At 33.4% G+C, this 25,021-nt stretch overlaps 1 protein-coding gene across 2 annotated transcripts in view; it reads left to right on the top strand.

Moving 5' to 3' along the window:
* LOC145287896 (glypican-6-like) overlaps positions 1 to 25,021 on the top strand; it is a 296,452-nt gene that overhangs the window by 229,035 nt on the left and 42,396 nt on the right. For both annotated transcript variants that reach the window (XM_080135836.1, XM_080135835.1), the window contains exon 4: positions 8,547 to 8,712. In XM_080135836.1, coding sequence (XP_079991962.1) covers positions 8,547 to 8,712 — 166 coding nt within the window. The remainder of the gene's footprint in view (positions 1 to 8,546; positions 8,713 to 25,021) is intronic.

Genomic DNA, 25,021 nt, shown 5'->3' with positions numbered 1-25,021 from the left:
AATATTTCTCATATGTTATATCTCTTTTGGAAATAGAGTATGATTATGAATATCTCCAATATCAAATAATCTTTATACGCTGTGAAATTTACTTTATGTATGAAACCCAAAGAGGGGAGATATCATATAAGAAATATTTGGAATCAAGTCTCCCCTTGCTGTTATTTCAGATCATTTGAAACCATAGCAGGAAGTTTTAGTCTTCCTTTCATCACGGCCCGAGGTTTGGAGGGGAGGAATATCAGATACTTTTGTAATTCATATGCAAAACTAGGAAAACAAACGACTATGATTAAAACATTTTATGGCTGTAAAAAAGTGCCAAAAATAGGCTCTGGATATTCCCCTTAATGTTTGACCTTAAGGACAAATGTCATATAACCCACTACACAATTCAGTTCATTACCTTTCCAACGAGCCTTCACTCGTTAAATTCTGATCAATAGTCGCTGAGATTTGGAACTTATCGAATTGCCAAAAAAGGTGGTATATCTATTAGTGGGAGACAACAGAAGCAGCAAAACTAAAGCTGGCCTGCTAGGACACTGTAGACAAATTTTAGCATATTTTATTAGTTTAACCATAAAGGTTCTTTTTCATCAATTGTCATAAAATTTTAACCCTAGAATAGTATTATAAATTTTAAAAACCTGCAAGTTTTCTTATGGTCCTATGGGACGAAACTACATGAAAATTTGCAGGCTTTTTAAAGATTAGAATACTATTCTATGGTTAAATTTTATGGCAATTGGTAAAAAAGGACCTATATTTTTAAACCGATAAAATGTGCCAAAATTTCCCTACATTTGTATATATAGTGTCTTGGCAAGCCAGTTTTAGTTTTGTTGCTTTGGGATGAATTTTTTTTTTCAGGCCATTAATTATATATATATATATATATATATATATATATATATATATATATATATAATATATATATATATAAAACCCAAGTAACACGAATTTCATGCATTTTGGCTTGATGATTTTCTACTGGCATGAAACGCACGCGGAAGATTCTGTGTAGCTTAATTGCCATATATTTTCATAACCACATATATAGCTTACAACTGATTGCAATAGAATGTCGGTATTTTCTTGATACAGTAACTTCCCAGCTCCAGCTGGCAGAAGCAGAAAGCGGAACTTCCTCTCAGTTCAATTATAAGCCTCGTTCTGATCCCCATCGATCAGTGACGTAATTTTAAAATTGTTTTTAACACCTTCCTCCAAAAAAAATAAAAATAAAAATAATGACACGTGTACACTTTCACTCTCACCTCAACGTTGAAATTATCAAAACAATCACAGTCGCATCCCAAAGCAGCGTCCACCCACACCCCTGATCTACATGTCTTCATCATCTAGATTATTATTCCTGTTTACTATCTTGCTTCCTCACCCCCTCGATATTCTTCGGGTAATCTCCTTACGCGGATGGCCTCTGCCGTTTCATTTTACAAATGTATTTTAAGACTTTTAACGAATTACATGTCGACTGTTATCAATACCGAGCTAAGCATCTAGTGTGATTACTCTGTGCAATTCCCTCAGGTACCGCTACTTGGTATTACGAACTAATTCCGTACACTTCGCTCCGTTCTTGATGGCAAGATGATAAAATTTAAATGCTGTGTTTTGAAACCACTTCTCATTCGTAAGTCATTAAAATGGAGAAAAAGGGGGAAAATACGAATTCTTGTTTATAAGAGGAAGAAAAGCAAACCCGTTTGCTTTGTTTTCTTTTTCTCGTAAAACTTGGAGGAAGGGAAAGATTAGTTTTCGGAATTTTTTAGATGAAGATTTTCAGTTTGCACTTAGATTTATTCAGACTAAAGTTCTCTTCTTAGATGTTATTCTCATAATGTTTCGGCCGATGTAACCGCCGATCTTCAGACGCCTTTTATCTAACTCTGTATAGAATCAAGGTTGTGTGTGTGTGTGTGTGTTTTGTCTCTTTCTTACAGAAGAGACGTGGCGCGTCTTTGTTCTATCAGTATTTTCACAGATCCTTTGTCCCTCTCTCCTATAGAACATTTACAACAAACACTCGTCCCTCTACAACCACTCTCAACAATTCCCCTTACTCTATCTGTGACTAAAAGTAAATAAAAAGAACACGAGCAAAGTTTTTTCTTTTTTTTTTCTTTTTTTTTTTTTTTTTTCGAACTACCCGGCCGTGCAACACAATACAGCAGGATTGCTACCCAGCTGACTATAACATGATCGTTTTCAAGTCCAATGTAAACAAAATCTTAAATAATTAAATTTCTCCCCAGTTTCCACCATTACCGATTATATCGATATTGTCTCACTAGCTACCCGATACTCTTTAACCTTTATTCTCGAGTGGCCTTTGGGCCTTAATAAGCGGGAGCGGTGACGCTACTAAATAAAATAAAAAGGGTGAGGATCCATTTGAAATTCTACACAAAAGCCCGAGTTCGACAAGATGCAACTAAAGTAGGTCGGAGGTTATATCGGCCAAAACGTTGTCAGAATAATATTCAAGATAAGAACAGTACTTTGAATACCCCTAAAAAAAACTTTTATTAAAAAAAAAAAAATCATTGGTTTGTTAATAATATAAAAAAATAATTTTATCCATATTTGTCTTCCAAATTCACACGCACATAATTGATTTTCACCTCCAGGATTGTCTATTCTCAATTCAATTTTAAATTGATTCTATACTTGTTATATTGAGCACTTTTATATTTATTATCATATTGGGGCTCCATATAATAAAATGGGTCGTCCTTGTAGAACTCTTATCGTCTTCAAAATTAAAATGCTATAACAATACATCTATATAATATTTAAGGTCTTATAATCATGATTGGTTGTTTGCATAGTAAATGTTTGTAACGGTTCGAAGAGAAGCAAATAAGACAAGAGATGGGCGGAGGTGATTAGAGCAACAATAGCAAGGGATAAGTAAGGGGTGGCGTAAAAGAACAGGCAAGTAAGAGAAAGAAGAGGTAACACTAGGAAGATGTAACGTAGTCATTAATATTCAAAGGTGTCGTTACATTTTAACGAGTTCAACACGTTGCTTACAGAAACAGTCGCAAAGGATCTCCCCCCCCAAGAAAGAAATTTTACTGAGTTGTTTTTTTAGATGAAATAAGACGTTTATTCATGGTACTTTCCAAACTACACCTACATCTTCGTTTTAGAAGTCTCTTCGTTTGTCATGTGGCTAACAAAACTCTGCCGTATCGAACACGTGCTTTTTTTTTCCTCCCGCGTTGACACATCGGCTAAAGTCCAATCGCCACCACATGGTTTTTTTTAAATTTCTCTCGTCGCCATGTGCTCCGTCTCGCTGTTGTCACTCACGCGGTGCCAAATCTCTTGCCTTTTTTCCTTTCCTTCCTTCCCTTCACTGTGATGGCAACTTGCCCCACGGCTTGGTCATTTGCATATATGAGCTTGTGCTGTTACTGTTACATGTCTCCGTGGTTTCGTTACAGAGAAGCAGAATATACTAATGTTTACCCGGGAGGTCATATATTAATTCCAGAACAAAAATAATGTTTTTATCAATAACTGATTCCATACTGTTGTCAAACGGGAGATAACTTTTGCGGTAAAAACTGAAACAACTAATTGGGCTAAAATTTATAAAAAGAAAAAATAAATACACGAGTAAGTTTTATTTCTTTTTTTAAAGTATCCCCCTCCTTTGTCTTTCTTGTAAATATTAATTAGTTAAATATGTGCGCCCGTAGATTAATTTCTTTTGTCAAAGATTTTCAAAACAATAGAATATTGTTTGTGTATATTAAACGTGAAAGAAATTCGTTCCATTGGTTTTTTTTATTATCAATTATTATGATTAAACCTCCCTTCTTTGCTCAGAAAAATAAATTTGCTTACATGATTATTAAAGAAAATCAACACACGTACGTTCATTTTATATATATATATATATATATATATATATATATATATATATATATATATATATCACTTGGCTTTCCATTCACGTGAAATCACCTTTTTCTTCACCATGTTCCCTCTGCTTCACTTTTTGTTATCAAGTAAGATCTTTGACTTACTTGCAGTTTCATCAAATACTTTTGTATGCAAAATCCGATCCCGCATTTTGCTAATTCATACCCTCTGATGAGAAGGAAATTATTTCTTCGAAACTCCGCGGATTAAGGACTATCCACTTAAGTGTTTCCTTTTCAGATTAAATATGTTTTTAACTCTTTTCAAAATGTTTTTAAGACGTTTTATTAACTATTTGCTCTTATTTTTTCACAAGATCGGTATCGTTTTGAAGCTCGACCCTTCGGGCGACAAATATCGAAAAATTGGTTAAAACAGTAATTCCTTCACCCTCAAATGGTCACTTTTCTACAAGGAGGGGTCGCTTTTTTCGCCAGTATTTTCTTTTCGATTGATTAGCCTTAATGTAAACCTTCGCCACTTCTGGTTTGGCGATGGACGCAACGGCAAAGATGTCACTTTTTTATTTTTCACATTCTTTGTTTTTAGATTGATTTCAAAATGGCGGACAAGACAGCCGCTCTTCTGTTACTTAAAATTTTGATTTTAAGAAAATCAAAACTACTTCAATTTATGTATTTTTTGAAATGATATTTCCGTTTCATCACGTCAACATACATTATACAGATCTTTCTTTACTTTTGTTTTGGATATAGGCGGAATGATGGACGAGAAGATTTCTTCGGTCAGAACTCGACCATTTTAAAATCGTGGTGGGTCGGGAAGAACACGTGACACTTTACTCGAGGCAGTGAAAGTATACTTTCACAAATATTTATCATCGTTGTGCCACAATTCGTAAATAGCCTCCTCCTCATTTTTCGTGAGAGAAAACACACACACACACACACACACACATAGTAGTACTTCTCTATTAAACAAGACTAAAATTTGCCTCGCATGTCTTGGTTGTGGCATAATCGGATATATTCATCTTGTGCTGTGCTTCAGACATGTTTAGAAATACTCTGCTGTTATGTTGGGTTGTGTGATGAGCACACAATCTTACTGAAAATCTCAGGCTTAATCATGCACTAATATCATTGGGAATGTTATTACAATCCCTCAACGATGATTATAAAAAAAAATAGCTCGCAATATTTAATTAATCGTCTCCAAAAGTATTTCCCAATAGAAAATTGGACTTTGATATTAAATAATTTAAGAAAAGTTGCTATGTCACAGAACAAGACAAAATGACCAACCTCTTCAATCCACTCATCGAAATGTAGCCGGTGGTTGGTGTAGATTTTTGAAATTTAGCATGCAGTTTCTTAGAATTTAGCATGCAGTTTCCGGAAACTTGGTTTCTTGAAATTTAGGGTTCAGTTTCTGGGAATTTAGAACTTCACATTTAAAACAGGAATCAACTAAAAAAAATGATGTACCTTCAAATTTTTGCAGCCTCTCCCTCCTTCCCAACCCGTGTTTATAAACCACCCAAATTTCTTGGCGATCTTAAACGTCTCATTATTTTATGCCTTCATCTTTATGATGGCGATAGTCCAAACCTTGAACGATCATTTATAAGCAAAAAAAAAAAAATAATAATAATATTTCTTTTTCTCTACGTAAACTGTCGGCCCATCTTCTTTTAATCTCATCCGTTGGTAGAATACCTGCCAACTTTCAGTAAAGTTTTTATCAAAATATACTTTAAAAATTCATTTTTAGTTTCCTTTGGTCTACACTTTGGCGAAACTTTAAAAGCTAACATTAACAAATTCTGTTTTATTTGGTTCTTTCAAACGTTTTTTTTTTTTTTTTTTTTTTTTTACATGGATGATTATTCAAATAGATACCGTTTTGGTCAATGAAATCTGTTATACTGGGTTCAAATGTGATCAAATCTACTGATATTTATATTCTCTCTACTGTTAAAATATGAACACACCATTCCCCCCCTCTCTCTCTGTCTCTCTCTGTCTCTCTCTCTCTCTCTCTCTCTCTCTCTCACCACGAATGATAGCAATTTAAAATCCCAAGCAACGTATAAAACCACTTGGTTTCTAAAGTTAAAAATATATATATTTGTTCTTTGACCCTAAACAGGTTGGGAATTTTCAGTTTTCCAGCCGAATTATGGATTAACTAAAGGGAGGTAATTCTGAATTTTTAATCAAAGGAATTAATTCCTTTGTGCCAACTCATAAAGCACAATCACGTTGACACACCGGTTCATGCCATATCACCGAAGTTAAGCAATGATGAGCCTGACCAGTACCAGATGGTTGACCATTTGGGAAGGTTAGGCGCTGTATGTACTGCGCAGAGTCGTAAAAATTTTCAGGTTGATATCTGGGGGAACGTTTAACTCCCAAGAGGGGAGATCCCCCCCCCCCGAATCAAGATGGAAAGCAACGGGGAACTACCGTCTTTCCTTGTCTTTCCGAGATTACCATGGCTCTACTATTCGGAGAGCCGTGGTCGCCGATGCTGTTAAAACAACATGCATGCATGTCGACTCGTTCCTCAAGGAATGTATAAAAACCAGTTGTGTATGTGTGTTCAAAGAGAGGAATGGGATGAACAAAGAAAGGCTGAGGAGAGGAAGAGGCAAACCGGAGGAAGAGGGAGAAGAGAATAAAAATTTTAATAGAGCTGTTATACTTTTGCACCAAGCAATGATGGGTATCCCTGCTAGTCACATATATTTGTCTTGATAATGCTCATTGGGAAGCAAAAGGAAAGGATAGAGAGAAGAGATATACTAGCTCCCTCCCCGCCCCAACACACACACACACGGTGTCTAGCCGTTTTATTAAATTTTCCTCTTGTAAACAAACGATCTAGATCCCTTGAGCCTCGCATATTATTAAATTCATAAAAAAGATAAATGTATTGTCATTTTTTTTCTTTTTTTTTTTTTTTTTTTGTCTTCGAAAGATTAATCATCGATACTTGCTGTCGCTTCTGTTCGGTGTTGACCGGTAGTGCATTTACTTGTGATTTATTTTGATTTTCTTTTCTTAAACTGCTGGATTTATGAGCACTACAGGTCTAAGTTCTAGTCTTTATGAAACATTAAATTGTTTTTAACAGCAATATGTAGTTAAAGCAAAATAGATTGCTTGGAATTATCTACATATTATTTATTATCCGTATTCGCTTCGGCTGTGCACCCCTAAAAAAGGAAAGTGGAATATTCCAAATAAACCTTGTCCCCCCCGTCAAAGGAGTCGCTTTTAAGGCAAAGTTAATAAAAATGATTTGTTCTCCTTGGCCTTCGGGCTAAGATCAAAGTGTAGTATCTGTTCTTCAGATGCTACATTTCAATTTCTTGTTAAAATAATTTCCAGTGCTATTCATAATGTTTACCCATTCATTTATCTTTTTATCATTTGTTTGAATTTATGTTTTGAAACCTGATATAAAATCTGAGGTCAGGTCAAAGCTATAATTTTTTAAGGTAATATTTTAAGCTCTATGTATAAGACGGTCCAAATAGCTCGATTGGTAGAACTTCAGGCTGAAGATTTCAAGGTCTCTGTTTCGATTTCCAGTCATGGTATTCACTTTATTTGTTGGGAATTTATTTACTAGCGGGGGTGGGGGCTTTGCCTAGCCATAAAATACGTAAAATACATTAATATGATATTTTATTATTTCGTATATATTATTATAGAGTCGTGATTTCAAAGGTTTAAAAAAAAAAAGTATTTAGGTACCATCAGCTAGAATCGAAACCGAAATTGTAGCATTCAAAGTTGGTGACGTTACCACTGTATGAACGTGACATGTATATAAAGTGAATAAAAATTTAAAAAATAAACTAAGATGAATGTAAAAAATGTTTTTCAATTTTGACCCCTTAAAAAGAATTTTAACCAACTAAAGACCCATAAAAGAATGGCCCGTAAAAAAATCCAATCATTTGAGATCTTTAAGTTTGCGACTTTTAGTTTCGAAGGAGATAGTTTGTAAATATAGAGATGGACAGGCCGACATATAGCTGTTTATATATTAGATTATCGATGCAATAATCTTATTCTTGAAAGAAGTTAAGATCTCTGATATTTCGAAATAAGACAAATTATGAAATGTATTTATTAGGTTAAAAAAATTGTGACTGATATCTCTCTAAGATGCCTGTTCTTTTTTTGTTTGTTTTTTTTAACAAAAGTATTTTGTTCCAATTAAAACAGTTGTGTCCCTTCCTTTTCAAGATGTTGGCCATTTAAAAATAATTTTAAGATCGAGTATTTTCTAGGAGGAATTAAATCGAATTAAATTTTATTTTTAACAACATGCTTCAATGTTACAAAAAAAATAACTAGCACAGAAGAATCAAATATTGATTGTGTAGGAAGAAAGCTATCGATGACAAAGAAAGAAGAGGCTGATTTTATTTTATATATTAGATTTAGATCCTTTTTTAAACCTTCAAAATACAGCTATGGGGAAAATAGAGTTGAAATAGAATAAACACAACTGAATGTTTGGGTTGAAAAGAATGTTAGTTTTATGACTTTCAGTTTTTATTAGTATTCATTTTTTTACTGTAGTTTTCATTTCTCTATTTTCAGCTGAATCCAAGCAAGGAATGTATCCGAAGTGTGGCTAGTATGCTCTATTGTCCAGTGTGTCAAGGAAAGCGGGCTCAGAAGCCTTGCACCGACTACTGTTTCAAGACAATCCAAGCATGTCAGCCATACGACAAGGAACTTAATGATGTTTGGAATCAGTATATCGGTAAGTATATTGCATTTAATCTTCTATATAATTCAAGTGAGCATATGTGAGTCTGGTTCACTTAAATAATTATGTATGCAAAATTAATTTTTGTGAGCATAGAAGGGGAGGCTTAATCTTAATTGATGATAAAAATGAAAGTAAAGAATTTCTTTCGCTTTTAGAAGACACCAAAATATTTTTGTGATGAAAATATGAATTAATCTAAGGGCTCACAGATTATCGAATTACTGATCCAGGAGAGAGAAAGAACATATTATTTTCTTATATATATATATATATATATATATATATATATATTTTTTTTTTTTTTTTTTTTTTTTTTTTTTTCACGCGAAACTTACCTCACTTTTAATTTTTTTTTTTTTTTTTTTTTTTTTTAATTTTATTCGCATTATTTTAAGGGTTAGACTTTACACCCTGGTGCTACCAGATCAGACTGTCTGAAGATACCGACTTCTTATCTACAATGCGCCAAACATTGATGTTATATTTTTCCTTTCCATTTGCAAAACTCAATCATGTTGTGCAAAACCAAAACCTCAAGACAATGAGCCAAGTACGGTAACTATTAAGCCAGATTGACACGTTCTTTGACAATGTTTTCAAACTTACTTATTCTTAACATAAGGAAGCTGTCATGTGGACGATTCACGCATGTGCAGTCATGAAATAGTTGACAAACAGATAAAAATCTGATGATCCCCTAAGTAACAATTTTTTTTCAATTTTGATGCCTTAGCCCTTTTTTTTTTTCCGAATGAAAACCGATTAAAGTTTTCCACATATCTTACTACCCTATATACCAAATTTCAAGTCTGTAGATCAAAAATTTGTTGAGTATATAGGTTGAGTTTTCTCTCTCTCTCTCACACACATTTTCACTTTTATAGATATATAAATATGCACATGCATAACTTTACATAGAGGAGTAGATTTTGGCATTAAATGGGTTTTTGTGCCATAAAACCCATCAAATGAAATAAAACCAAGCATGCTGATTGACCGCATCATCTTTCTGCTTCCATACTAGCTCTTATCTTTGTTCCCATGCTTGTCACTTTTGAATTTTTTTTTTTTTTTTTTACCTCTTTTTAGATTTAAAAATCTAAATATAAGTTATCACTAGAGCTGTGACAAGAGAATATTCTTTTCATTATTTGGACTCTCGAGTATATATCAGTTAATATTTAGATAGTGATGTGGTTCTCAATTGATTAACTGTGTCGGATATACACTAGAGAGTCAAAACAATGAAAAGAATATTCTCTTGTCATAACCCTAGTTATCACAATGTTTCAGTCCATTATCACACTAGCCTTCTTCATGCGCAAATTCTAGAATCGTCGTGGAATTTTGGAATGATATGGATATAATGTCCACATACCTTCTCAAGATCTTGTGAGATTCTTTGTCTCTTAATATTACGTCACTTTTACTTTGTTTAGGAGATTAGACCTCCTGGGTTTGACATTTACACCTGATCTTAAACGGAACACATACATCAAGTCTGTGGCCAAGGTCGCTGGGAAAATGGTGGAATCCTTCTACCGCTCCAGAAGATATCTCACTAATGATGCAATTCTCTATCTATATAAGAGCCAAGTACGTCCAAAGATGGAGTACTGCTGCCACATCTGGGCGGGGGCTGCAAAAAACAGCCTATCCTGCCTTGACAGAGTAAAAATAGACTCCGTGGCTTGGTGGGGGATGACCTTTTCTCTACCCTGCAACCTCTTTCCCACAGAAGAGACGTAGCGAGCCTGTCATTGTTCTATCGTTATTTCCATGGCAGGTGCTCGTCTGAGCTCCATTCTCTGGTCCCCCCTCGCCAATCTTTCTCAAAAAACACCCGACTAGCTGAAACCACCGTCAATAATTTTCCCCACTCCCTATCTGTGCCTAAATCAAAACGTAGATACCATGAACAAAGCTTCTTTCTTAGAACTGCACGCCTGTGGAACTCTGTTCCGCTTGCATGTTTCCCTCCCGACTTCAACCTGAATGTCTTCAAGTCCAACACAAACAAATTCCTGATGAACCGCCCCCCCCTTAAGTAATGACACCTTACCAATTCTCTAATACTATTGCTACACTATCCCTTTGATTACTGTACACACAATAACCCTTATCCCTGAGTGGCCATTGGGCCTTGATAAGTGGTGAACTCCATGTAAAAAAAAAAAAAAGCTCATTCTCTAGTCTTCAGTTCAACAGGTCAACTCTCTCCAAATTTTACTTTGTATGGTTTTGTCTTATCAGTTGCTTCCAGATTTTCCTCAGCCGCTCAACCTTCTTGTAATTTTTTAACTTTAGAAACCAAGTGGTTTCATACGTAATTTCTTTTTTTTTTTTTACATAGGCATCACCACTTATCAAAGCCAAGAGGCCACTTGAGGCTAAGGGTTAAAGAGTGTGTAATTAAACAATATAGTAATAGTTAGTAATGGAAATTCGGTAAATTTGTTAACTTATATGGAACGAAACAAAAACAACCATATTGTAGTCAGCTGGAAAGCAGGAAAACGGAAGACGATTCCATAGGCGTGCAGTTCTAAGAAATAAGCTTTTGTTCATGGAATCTACGTTTAGGCTTAATCACAGATAAAGAGTGGGGGTAATTATTGATAGTGTCTTCTGCTAGACGGGTGTTTCTTGTGAAAGTTTGGCGAGGGAGGGGGCATAGATTGGAGCTCAGTCGACCATGCTTCTGCAATTTTTTTATCCAGCAGAATGGATTCTTCGCTTGATCATAAAGTAACGAATTCATCTTTAGAACAACCTCTATGTTGGGCAAATGTAGTGCTTTCGACAAATCCTCCAACAAAAATGTGTTTGAGTTGGTCAACTTTGCAAATCAATCTAGTCTAACCTAGATTTGCTGTTATATAGCGTGATGCTCTTGATACAGCTTCTGTACAATTGCTAGTTAAATTCTTAAATCGTCTTGCCGCTTTTTACTCTGGATTGAACACTGAACCTAAAGATAACCTGTGTGTTTTAGTTCTAGCATCCTAGTTCTCTCAATCATGTGAAATGCGATTACAAAGGTGGAGAAACCTGTGCGAAAATTGGAACTAATAAACCTTTCATTTTAATTCAAAGAATTCTTGTTATTCAGATGAATGCACGCGGCCATGTTTGTTTTCACATTTCTACTTATGTATGTTCCAGCCCTTTTCACATGTATCACGCAACTCTTTTCTTGTTTCTTGTGAAAGAAGAGAAAAAGATTCTTTTAAAGCAGGTGCAGGGAGATGGGGTGTAAAGGAGATAGTATGTTACACCTAAAGGAGGGCAAATAATGTATCCGTTAAAAGACAAAACACAACAAATAGATTGTGAAGGTTCTTTATTAGATTAGTGGCTCCTCTTCTTTCTGAGAAATACAGTTTAGGTTCAGTCTGAGAGAAAAAATGAACTTCGTATTTGACCGATGAAGTTTAATTCTGCCACAAACGTAAAAGCTTCAACATCACATTCCAACAACCACAAATAAATCACAATAACCAACATGATCTATCTGAAAACAGACATAAACAGAGGCTGAAGAGAATTTGACAAAGGCAAACAAATATAGGTTCCCTTTTTGAAACCGTCGGTACCAATATGGTTCTGATCTTCTATAATGCATAAATATAATAAAAAGTTGTTTTGAGATTATTTTTTTTTATGTATGCAAATACAAAATGTGATTGGTTGACAAGAAAGAAATAGGCAAAGTACAGATTGTTAATTGTGGTGGTCTATTATAGTCAGAAGTTGTCTTCTTTTTAAAAATTAGCTGTTTTGCCTGTCTAAAGCTAGATGAGAACCCTTGCTTTAAGTGATTATAATCCCCAGTAGATTTCTATTGGAGTCTCTGAAATAAGGGGTGACTGTCTGGCATTCGATAGATGCCCAATTTCTAGCAATCAAAAAAAAAAAAAAATGTCTAAGAAGTGAATTGAAATTCCGATAATATATAAATTATTTGACGATCTTACTTTGTGATGCATAAAAACCAAATATTATAGAGTCCAGATCAATTTGAATAGGAATTAACGTTTTTATGTCCCGAGTTTTTAATCCTTACCCTCCTATATGCTCATTTCGTCCATACTTCTTTTCTGGCTTACTTTCAGATTTTTTTTTTTTTTCAGCTTATTCCAAACAATAATTCCTCATTCGGATTATCTTTGTTTTCTTTCAATTCTTCTCGAATCGTGTCTAAAAGATTTTTGTTCTGAAATCTTGTAAAATTAAATAATTTAGAATTCGTCAATACACTAGCCGGGAAACCCAATGTAGACTACAGTCTATTGTTGACCGTCACTGTAGAGAGGCATACGGAGCTCCTCCCGATGCATCGTGATGGGTCTCCAACTAGAGCAGGCAATCAATCGATTTGATTGAAATATGGGCGATTTCACCGATTTCGATGACTATAAAAAGTGTGAAACATTTGTTGATCATTATTCAATCCAGAGCAACGTCGGGTCTCCCTGCAAGTAATATATATACATACACACACACACACACACACACACACACACACACACACACACATATATATATATATAATGTGTGTAATATATATTAGTAAGTTATAAAATATATATGGCGATTAAGCTATACTGAATATTCCACGTTTCATCCACACTAGGACTCTTCAGGCTTATGCGATAAGTGCATGCTCATTGGCTGATAGGAAGGGCGCGGTGGATACTAGAAAGCTGATTGGCTAACTAAAATCTCAATAGAAGATCCGCATATAAAAACGACAAACAACCACAAAATTCGCGCATAAGCCTGAAGAGTCCTAGAGTGGACGAAACGCGGAATATTCAGTGTAGCTTAATCGCCATATATGTTTTATAACTTACTAACTAGCTCTACCTAAGTATTGAGCACTTTTGAAGTAAATACTTAAAGTTTACGCATAAATCTATACTTTCGTATATTAATTTTATGTGAGTAAATTAAGTAGTTATATATATATATATATATATATATATGAACAAATGTCAAGCAAAATGTTTGCGTCTAGTTATGAATTATTTGAATGCGATTTTAAAGCCTTTAAACTGTCACTTTAAAAGTAATTTCTGGCCAAAATTAGTCTGTAAAGTCGAGTATTCTGATTCCGTTTTATTCCTAAACCAAAGATAAATGATATTTCTCAGAAACTGCTAATCTAGAAAAGGAGCAAATATTTTTTTCTGAAAAACAACAATTACACACACCTTTTTTATTTATTTATTTATTTATTCATTTATTGATATATATCGTTTCAATGTTTTGAAAATCCAATTCGTTTTTCATCATTAAATGGTTTCTTGAAGACGGAATAAATTTACAACTTTAAGCTGTCCCTCATAGCTTTTTCCTCAAGAGCCAGTCTCGAAATTGATCAAATTAAGTGAACTTTTTTTTCGAGAACTTAATTCCATAACGGATACGTACAATATAACTTTTTTTCGATGTTTTCATTTTTTTTTCATTAAACTGTAAACTACTTGTAACAAAAAAAAAAAAAAATCCGACCTCTGGTCAAACAAGTAGTTTTAACTACTACTACTACTACTATTATTATCATTAAGTTACTCAGGTTGACTGCTAAACAAGAGAAGATAACTCTGTATTCGATTATTTACGAATAAGGTACACGCAGTGTAAGGCTTAAGGGTTATCTTTAGTTTAGGGTTATTGCTTAATAGCTGAAAGATTTTTCTGGGAGTTTTGGAAAATAATACCCGGTGTAGATGCAACATTGCAACGATATTCTTGTGAATACAGCGACAATTTCGCTGTGCGTTCTATATTTAAATACTTTTTGTTTAAATAATTAAGGAATATAAGGATTTGTTAAGTTTCTTGAATTACACATTCTTTCAAAAACACAAACCATATTCATTGTGTGGTTGGTGGAATATTTTTTTCTTCTCTTTGTTGAAGTAAATTTACCGGAAAGAGCCGGAGAGGTAGTTTAAATTTATTTATTTCCATAAAAATTTAAAAATAAAAATAAAATTTAAAAACGAAAGAGAAAAAAAGGAAACATTAGATCATAGGATTATTGATTTTTATTTTTTGAGATTCTGTTAAGGGTAAAAAAAAAAAAAATATTCACACTGAATAACTAGCGATTGCCTTTTTTTTCTTTTTCTTTTTTTTTTTTTTTTTTTTGTCTTTAGGAATAATAATAAAACAGTTTTCTTTCTACTTTATAAATAAACTAGCAGGGCTACCCGGCGTTGCTCGGGACCGTATAAACAATGAAAAAACAAAAGCAGATATTGAACATATGTTTTATTCTTAGGGGAGAGGAATCTTTCATCTCAAGTTTTAGCGTTAATGACAGGTTTTTTGGGGGCCCCCTCGAAGATAACTGATCAGTTGACCAACTTCTAGTAGTCCGTTTGACGTGAAATTTCGATATTTGTCATCCGGGTGATGGGGCTTCGATATGATACCAAATTTGTCAAGTTTGGTTCCGTCTTTCAAAAGTTTTAGCGTTACAAACAAACATACATACATACATACATACACACCGATTTTTGCCTTTTATATATATAGAAGAAAGCTTTCAAATTCTTAGAGGTTGGTTGTTCCTGATTCTTGCTTCTGATTGGCTGTCGCCAGCCAAGAACTGTTTGCGGGTTGGCTGTTGCCATGGCAACCCGTGTTATGCCTGCTGGGCCATTGAGAGAATGAGAGGAACAAAAGCAGATCGATTGTTGTAGAGTTCCAAACTGGAAGAAACGAAGGAGAGACGTATTTTCGAAACCTAAGTGTGTAGTAGTATCACTATGGCCAGTCTGGGAGGTTGTGTAATCGTATGAGCGTCTTTTTCTCTCTTTCTTTAATGGGCCGAAACCCCAACACCTTTACTTTGAGAAGAAAAGGCGGAGGGCGGTCGGATGGGGGTATGAAAGAAACCCTTTCCTCGTGCAAATTTCGGGGCAATTAAGTTCATTAAAAAAAAAAAAACTTTTTTGTTTTGTTTAAAAAAAAAAAAAGAAATATCAAAACTTTGTACACAAAATAATAGTATTTCAAATTTTAGAGGGCGATAGTAATCCTATATTAATAATGAAAATTATATGAACACTTCTCGAGTATATTTCTCGCCTGTACGTGATTTACACATTTAGTTCTAATTAATCGATTACTTATATATATATATATATATATATATATATATATATATATATATATATATATATATATATAATAGTATAAAATTAAACAAAAATGTTTTAAATCCTATTGAAAAATAATTTCAAAATTAAATTCACTATAATGCATTTTGATTTAAGTCAGCTATTTTAATTTCTGTTGATAGTTGAAAAAAAGTGATCATTCACAATTTGAAAGGAAATTTTAGGTATTTAAACTGTCGAATAGAAAGTCATTTGTGGCTTTAAAATTCTTAGCAAATCCACATGCATTGAACGATAAAAATTTTTTCGGAGTTATTTATATTTGATAATTTGATTCATAAATTTAATGACCAAACGATACCGTAATAAGTTAATTAAAAAAATAATAATTAATAATAATTTTGTAAAACAAAGAAACTGCATGTGAGGAGTTGAAGCAAAAATAACAGTAAAAACACCCGAGCAATATTGGGTAGGGACAGTTGGTATCTGTTTGAACTGGAAACTATGCTATCATTAATGTACTTTCAATTGAAGGGGAGAGGGTAGTGTCGTATCTGTTCCGGGGGCATTATACCATCATCTTGAGTTTGATTGTGTTGTTTTATAACATAACATATTTCAGATTATTCAATGCCGAATCCAATCATTTTGGTAAAAGTGTTCTGCTTCAAGTTCTTTATATCTTCAGAAAACTAATTGACCCTCAGCCACCGCTTCCCACCATAGTTAGTTGAGTTAGTAGATATTAGCGGAGGGCGGAATATTAATTGTTGTGAGTAGATGCGTGCAGAGGTCTTATATGGTGGGTCTTGACATGACCAGCCGATTCATTATATCTAGCCTTTTTCGGCTGCCCATCTATCCCAGGTAAATGCCAAAGTGGAGTGTTGCAGTGCGCATGTCCATTTTCCAGAGTTACGGACTCTGCCCAGCTACCAGAATCTTGTCCTTAAGCATCACGAATTCCCAACCATGGCAAAGGGTTGGGGGGGGGGGACAAGAAGCGAGGGAAAAGAGCGCGTGCGAGAGAGAGGAATTTTTTTTTTTTTTTCCAGGACATGATTGAGTTTTGGAAAGAGGAGGAAAAAAACAACCTCAATATTTGGTTGCATTGTAGGTAAAAAGTCGGTATCTTCAGACAATGTAATCTCATTTTTGAGGAGTAGGAGGTAATGTAGTATATATGTCCTATGACCATGATACTGTTTAAAGGTTTTTATCATACTTTTCATATTATTGCTAGTATATAAAATCTCTATCTCTACTATTATATAAAAAGAATTGTGTGCGTGTATTCCCTATGGACTCTAAAATGGCTTGGGTCGATTTTTATGAAATTTTATATGAAAGTACTTTATGTGCCTGGCAGTGTTCTTAGATGAGATTTGTATTGGAATGTCTTCGATAAATATCGATAATCAAAATAATCTGATGAAAGAAGGAACAGGTGACTTTGACCAAAGTTAACACCTTACACAGCCTAACATCACAAATGCATTTGAGAAGTTTTATTACCACACAAGCCCAAAACTCAACATATGAAATAAACAGTAGGTTCTTTGCTATGACAGGGGCACATTCCAAATGAATATTTATGTTCAGAGCACTATGATACTTGGTTTTGGCATTTTAAACTTTAATTTAAGCCATTATATATATAAAAAAAAATAATTTTATAAAATCAACAGTAGGTTTACACCGATTTTGATGACAATAAAAATATTGGAGTGTGAAACATCTGTTGATCATGATTCAATCCCAGGCAACGTGGGCTCACCTTGCTAGTCACGAATAAATTTAACGTTTTAGTGCAGTTTTATGACATATCTAATCCTGGGAAATGGTTACTACATTCCTGGGGGGGGGGTTACATTTGGAAAACAAATTATTTATTCATGACCACATTCGGATGCTTCATTTTATTCAGGAATAATTTGTAAATTTCTTAGCCTTGTGTGGCAATAAGATAAAGTAAGTTTATATGAATTCATCTCTTTTTTTTTTTTTTTTTTTTTTTTTTTACAAAGGCATCACCACATTATCAAGGCCCAGAGGCCACTCAAGGATAAGGGTTAAAGAGTGTACAGTAGAAATTGGACAATATAGTAATCATTAGTAATGAAAATTTGGTAAATTTGATAACTTATATGGAATGGCTCATCAAGAACTTATTTACATTAGACTTGAACACAACCATATTGTAGTCAGCCGGAAAGCAGGAAAACGGAAGACAATTCCACAGGCGTGCAGTTCTAAGGAAGAAGCTTTGTTCATGGAATCTACGTTTAGGTTTAGGCACAGATAAAGAGTGGGGGAAATTATTGATAGTGTTTACAGCTAGACGAGTGTTTCTTGTGAAAGTTTGGCGAGGGGGGGGACCATAGATTGAAGCTCAGTTGAACACTTTCCATGAAAATAACGATACATCAGAGACAAACTCGCAACATCTCTTCTGTGAGATAGAGGTTGCAAGGAGGAGAAAAGGACATCTCCTACGAGGCTACGAAGTCTATTTTGAACTCTATCAAGGCAGGACAAGTCCTTTCTAGCAGCTCCTGCCCAGATGTGGCAACAGTATTACATCCTTGGACGTACCTGGCTCTTATATAGATAGAGAATAGCATCAGCAGTGAGATATCTACTGGATCGATAGAAAGATCCCACCATTTTTCCAGCGGCCTTGGCAACAGATTTGATATACGTGTTCCATTTAAGATCAGGAGTAATGGTCAAGCCCAGAAGCTTGTCAAACTTGAGTCCTCCTGAAGACGAGAGCCATTCATTTCAATTGATGACAAATGTGGATTAGAATGTTGATGATGTAAAGAGAGAAGCTTGGTTTTAGATGCATTAAAAGTAACCAGCCACTCCTTTCCCCATTGTACTACGTGCTCAAGATCAGAGGAGAGAGAATTGGAGAGAACTTGGTCATTTACTGTCTTAGATGTGGTACCATAAATGGTAGTGTCGTCAGCATAAATGTCTACAAATGATGTAAGGATATGATTTGGAAGATCATTAATGTAGATCAGGAAAAGAGTTGGGCCCAGGATGGATCCCTGAGGGACACCGGCATTAATACGACTTTTGTGGCCCGCTGGATTTTGTTGCCATTAATTTCCCAGATTTGTTTTTTTTGTTTTTTTTTTTGTTTTTTTTTGGTCAAGTTCACCCCAAACAAGGCATATTGCCATTTAAATGTAAGGGTCTGCTATTTGGAACTATGTTTAGGGAAGATGAATGAGATGTCGGTTTACATTACATTTAAACTTCTGCATATCAGTACAGTCAGGGATGCGAGTAACAGGAAGGGAATTCCAAAGTTTAGCAGTTTGAGGGAATCCAACATCTAGGGACCTCTACAGTGAAGGGGTGGGATTTGTGCTGTTTGCCAGAGATATGCGCGTCTAGAGGGCACAAATGCAATGAGTTCATCAGAGCACATTCCATTCAAATATTTGTAGAACAGGCACAGAGATGCAACAGTGCAGCAATGAGATAGGGGTTGTGGCTTTGTTGACAGTGCGGGGCCTATTAGATTGGAAACTCTTTGTTAGACCCTACCCAGATTATTTCAGGTAGGTACATGAGAAACTGATGTTTGCCAACATCCATAAATAAAAGTGGGGTGATTTTCCAGAATAGGCAAAAAAAAAGAGGCAAAATATACAAAAAGATATATGCACCATGAATAAATGTTGCCAAAGGCAAGCTAAATTTCTCTTTTACTTATTTTAAAGGTTTTTTTTTTTTTTTTTTAGTTAAAAATAAAAGTAGTCTAAAACCTATCTAGTTTGAACGAAAAACAAAACGGTCTCATTCAAGCCTCGGTAATTGCTCAAAAATCGAAAATCAAACAAAATACTGAGAGAAACACATCCAATAAATGTCACCAGTCGCGTGAAAATGTAATTTTTTTATTGGTAGTGTGTAATGATGGAACGATTCCAATATTTTTTCCGATTCTGATATAATTACCGATTCCCTATTAAATTCCTGATTCCGATACAATTACTAATTCCGATTCTTATAAATCTCTAAATATTTAACTATAGTTTTATTATTCCCCCCCCCCCCGATTACCATAAAAGCGTTTAAATATGCAGATATTTTCTTAAGCGTAAAAATTGTTGGGGGTGATCCATAAATTTTAGTTTTACTATTAGTTGAAATTCAATGAATATTTATTATTTTATCATTAGCAGTGGGAGAATTTGTTTTAAAAAAAATCACATGAAAACAAGTGAAGAATCGTTTTTGGCATTGGAAAATAGGGACACAATTTTCCAATTCAGATACCGATTCTGATTAACCAAAAAGTTCTAATTTTTTGGATTCCAATTTATCGTCCCAACACTAGTAGTTTGTTTACATCTCGATTTTTGAGCAATTATTGATGCTCAACTATAGCTCGAATGCGACCACTATTTTACTTTCCATTTTAACTCGACGTTTTTTACACCACCGTTTTTTTTTTTTTTTTTTTTTTTTTTTTTTTAAACTAAAAAGGTGTAGGCTAGATTGCGGATCACACTATCTTCTGGTATGCGTTTTAATTTCCTTCTGGCGTTCTTTAGTCGGTCTGAAGGTTAATACCTACAATAAAGTCATTAAAGTAAAAGTTCGAGAGCAGCTATTAAAGAAATACTTTTTTTTATAACGCTGTGGCTGCGTTTGTTTATCCGTTTCTGACAAACTGAGCATTTAACTAATCAATTTTAAAGAGAAAAGAAATGTTCTGTTGTAATAAATGTATCTAAGCGATTTACCAAGTTCAGATTTGTCTGGTACAAGGGCACACAATTAAGAAAAGACCAAATACATAAAACGTTCTTATGCTGAGTTTACAAGACTATATTTTTATCTCTTTCTACTCTTTCTACCCTGTCATTGTTTGGGAGTGTATCTGGTGCTTATTCTGATTCGCACTTATGGCGGCAATTAAAAACAAAGAAAATATAGAAAAGTCTGTATGCTGCAGTTTGCTGCACTAGGTGTATCAGAATTTTGTGGAAATTTTTTTTTCTTTTTAAAGTGAGTTGTTTATTTTCTTTATGCAATATACTTCCAAAATAAACTATTAAAATTGTTTAAAAAAATAATAGAAATATATTTTTTTATTAAAAACAAAAACAGTGTTTACGAAGTGCCGGCACGCCTTCATCCAGCCATTTTTTTTTTTTACGTAATGAAATCAATTGAATTTTACGAGTTTAATATTTTTCAATTTTTAAACTTAAAAAATCTATCAAAATTTTTCTATTGGTTTTACGATATTTTCAGAGTCAGTGTGAACTTTTATGCTCTTTCCAATAAGCCAAGTATAATATTTTGGACAACCGTTTTTTTTTTTAATTCACCCCCCCCCTTTTGAAATGTCTATTAAAATTCAAATAATTAATTTACTCACCAAAGTTTTATATATCACAAATTGAAGATAAAAGATCAATAAATAAAATATTCTTAATCAAAACAAAAAAATTATTTTAGGAAATTTACCTGTAAAGTCCAAAGTGTAAAACCCTTTTTTTTTTTTTTTTTTAAATCACATTGAATTTTTTTTTTTTTTTTTTTTTAAGTGAAAGCATATGTTATGCCTAGATTGTCAAGATCATATTGGACACTGACAACAATTTTTTCTATGTTTTCTTTTTTTAGATATTAAAAAAAAATTCTCTCGATAAAGAATTAAAATATATTCAATCAAAAATTCATGTGTGTCTTTAAGAGAATAAAAAAAACATCGGTCGACTGGTTTTTGTTTTATAAAGGCAAAAACTTATAAGTGAATGTGTTCATTTTTTTAACTACGGAGGCACCAAAATACTAATTTTGGTTTACAGCACGCAATAGAAAGAGATATTAATTATGTCCCTTTGAAGCCACCGGAAGATAAAGGCGAATAAAATCAGACGTTTGTCTCTCTTTATTTGAACATTTAAAAAAATCTGAGTTCGTGTTTCTTTTTTTTTTTTTTTTTATCCTTGTTTAAAAAAGTAGTTTATTTAAAAAGGATATGGAATATAAGTATAAATATGGATAAATTCTTAACAATGAACAATGGAAGTACCCATTGAATGGAATTTTTTATTGGTAAGTGATTTTTTGGAATTTATATATATTTTTATAATCGAAGTGAAATTTCGTTGATTTTATTTAAATCTTTTTTAAAGAAAACCGATTTAAAAAAAATAAATATTGCATAATTTGCTATTAAACCTGTTATTTATTTTTTTTTAATTTTGGTCTTTGCTCCTTTAATTAAAAAAAATTAGGGTTTGAATTACATTTTTCAAGTAGTTATAAGCTTCGAAAGATAGTAAGTCGAATTATTAAAGTTCATATACGACATTTTTAATGGCGGCTTCTGATACACCTAAAGATGCACATACCAATCACAGAACGAATATTAAATACTAGCAAGCCGCCCGGCATTGCCTGATCGTAAAATGCGCTTAACATACGGAATTTGATCAAGTAGTTATTTTTATTTATTATTTTTTTATTCAAGCAAATCAAATTTTACGACTAAGCGAATTGTAGTGTTTTGGTCAGTCAAGATAAAATCTGATGAAATAATAAAGGGGAGGTAACTGAAATCGGAGTGTCGAGGTGAAAAATAAGCTTTATGTTTATTGCAGATTTTGTATTATTATATTGGACCTAATATATAGTAATGATTTAAAGTTTTAAAAAAAATGACTCTTGTGCCACCACCGAGAATTGAAACCCAAACGTTTAGCTTACAGTTTACTTTTTCCTTTGGTGTTAATGTCTGAGCTATAAAGACATGCTTGCTGCTAGGCTAACAATTAAAATATGAACCAATAGCTATTACGTTACGCATACATATTCGTAATGCCGTTGTTCAATAGTCACCTGGCAAATTCCATTTTTTTTTTTTTTTGTTCACACTTTTGCACTGATTTTCCCCGGCTAAAATCTAAATATAAAGTTTCGCATGGGTTTGAATACCCTATATATTAAGTTTCATGTCTGTAGACTAAAAACTGAGGAGTTTGGTAGACATTTTTTTTAAACAAATAGCTACACGCATACATAAATATATATAGAGAAAAAGGTTTGTGTTTACTATAACGTTTTTACACAAATATTTTGCAAGTATAAATCATGTAGAATATCTGCATGAATATAATTACACGTAATAGTTAACTAAAGATGATAATCCCATAAGAAAATCGGAAAAAAACTAACAGGGAATTAATTAAAATTAATGTTTAAAAGAATATGCAAGTTAGCTAGATATTTTGCTAGTGAATGCAATTCCATGTTCCATATATAACAAAGTTGCATTTTCTGTTTAACTAAATAGAAAAAAGGCTTTTTAATATGAATAGCAATACATAAAAAAAAAATTATAGGAATATAGATTTCAAAAGTCACGGAATTTGATTAAGAAGTTTTTTTTTGTTTTTTTTTTTTTTTGTTTTTACGACTAAGCGAGTTTTTTGGTCAGTTATGATTAAATCTGATTAAATAAAAAATAAAAATAAAAAAAAAGTGATATAACTGAAATCGGAGTGTCGAGGTGAAAAATAAGCTTTGTTCAATGCAGCTTAGTGAAATCGCGACAAATCGTAAATTTTGATTTTCTTATTTTTAGATAAAACTACTTGACCGTGATTTTTGGAACATGGCATCTTTGTTCTGTAATGAGTACATACATCATACAGACTTTTCTAAATTTTCTTTACTTTTAATTGCTGGCATAATTGCAATCTGAATAAGAACCGTGTATTTACAATTTATTCAACTTTGTGTGTGTGTGTGTATTTAGACTTGCACTTGTTTAGGAAAATAAAGAAAACCTGATGTACCTATATGAAAATGCTATATTCCAAAAATTATTGAAGTATTTTTTTTTAAATTTTTATTTAAGAAAATCAAATGTTACGATTTTTAGCAATTACCGTTACCGAGTGTTAAAATCTCTAGCCTAGGCTAAACAAACATGATTTCGTGATTTAGCAGTCGTCTTATGCAACCGATATATGATAAATTTATTAAAACTTGCTCCAATTTTGTACCTCATCTTATCTGACGATCGCCTTATGCGCCGAAATATACAGTAAGTATTTTTAACATCCATTGATGAGCCCTTGATTCTGGAGAGGTTGTTAAGGGGGAGGTAACCAGGGATGAATTTTGAATTCAATAAAATATGGTGACTCGTTTCTCTCATATTGAGCGAAGCAAATCATAAATTAATACTTGAATAAATTATTTTTTTTTTAAATATGCCATCTTTATTCCACGACAGGTACGTACATCATAAAGACTTCTGCATTTTCTTTACATAAAATTTTCATTATAAGTGCAAATCTAAATAAGCACCTTTTTTTATCTCCTATATATTATTTTTCCCCCAATCACAGGGAATTAAATTGTATGCAGGAATACAGATTTACGTCCCTTTTAAAATAACAGCCATTCGAAAATAATTCTGACCTCTCCAAAGTATTTTCTGGAAGGATTAAATCGAATTATCTTTTACTCTTCTAAATATGTTGCAAAGATCCACAAGAAAAATTGACTTTTTAAGGAAAATGTTGCAAGGATCCAACAAAAGAAATGGGGAAATGGATCAAATGGTTAATTTATTTTAGGAAGAAAGTTATTGATGACAAAGAAACAAAGATAGTAATTTTATTTTAGGTATTAAATTGCTCCCAACTTTTTTTTTTTTTTTCACCAACCACACTTTTCATGAACTGACATTGCTCAAACCCAGTGACAAAGCTAAATCCAAGACTACTGGAAACGATGCTACAATTAAGCAGAGAGGGACTGGTATTGCTTCAGAATTTTTCTATTCTGAGTTGCTCTACCAAGGATCGAGTCTAGTTTCCATACTGTGTAATGCATGTTTTAAAGACAAGCTTAGATCTGATGACCTTAGAGGAAAATTAAATCTTGACAGTATAGAAGTGCATTTGGAAGAGTAGACTGGGGTAGGGTTTGGATTAGTGGGTGTAGAACAGTTGAGACCGCAAAGTTAGTTTACAGTGAATATGTGGGAAAACGTGGAAGTGATAAAGATGGATTTAAGAAAAAGGAGGAATAAAATCCTGGCCAGAATTAGGCTAGTTTGGAAGTCATTTTCTAAGCCATCCAACACATGCCAGTATGTAAAAACAAAT

The sequence above is a fragment of the Euprymna scolopes genome, chromosome 11 (assembly GCF_053919585.1).
Source record: "Euprymna scolopes isolate OS-2025 chromosome 11, ASM5391958v1, whole genome shotgun sequence".
Lineage (NCBI taxonomy): Eukaryota > Metazoa > Mollusca > Cephalopoda > Sepiida > Sepiolidae > Euprymna > Euprymna scolopes.
The sequence above is the reverse complement of the archived record's forward strand: the minus strand, read 5'-3'. Positions and strand labels throughout refer to the sequence as shown.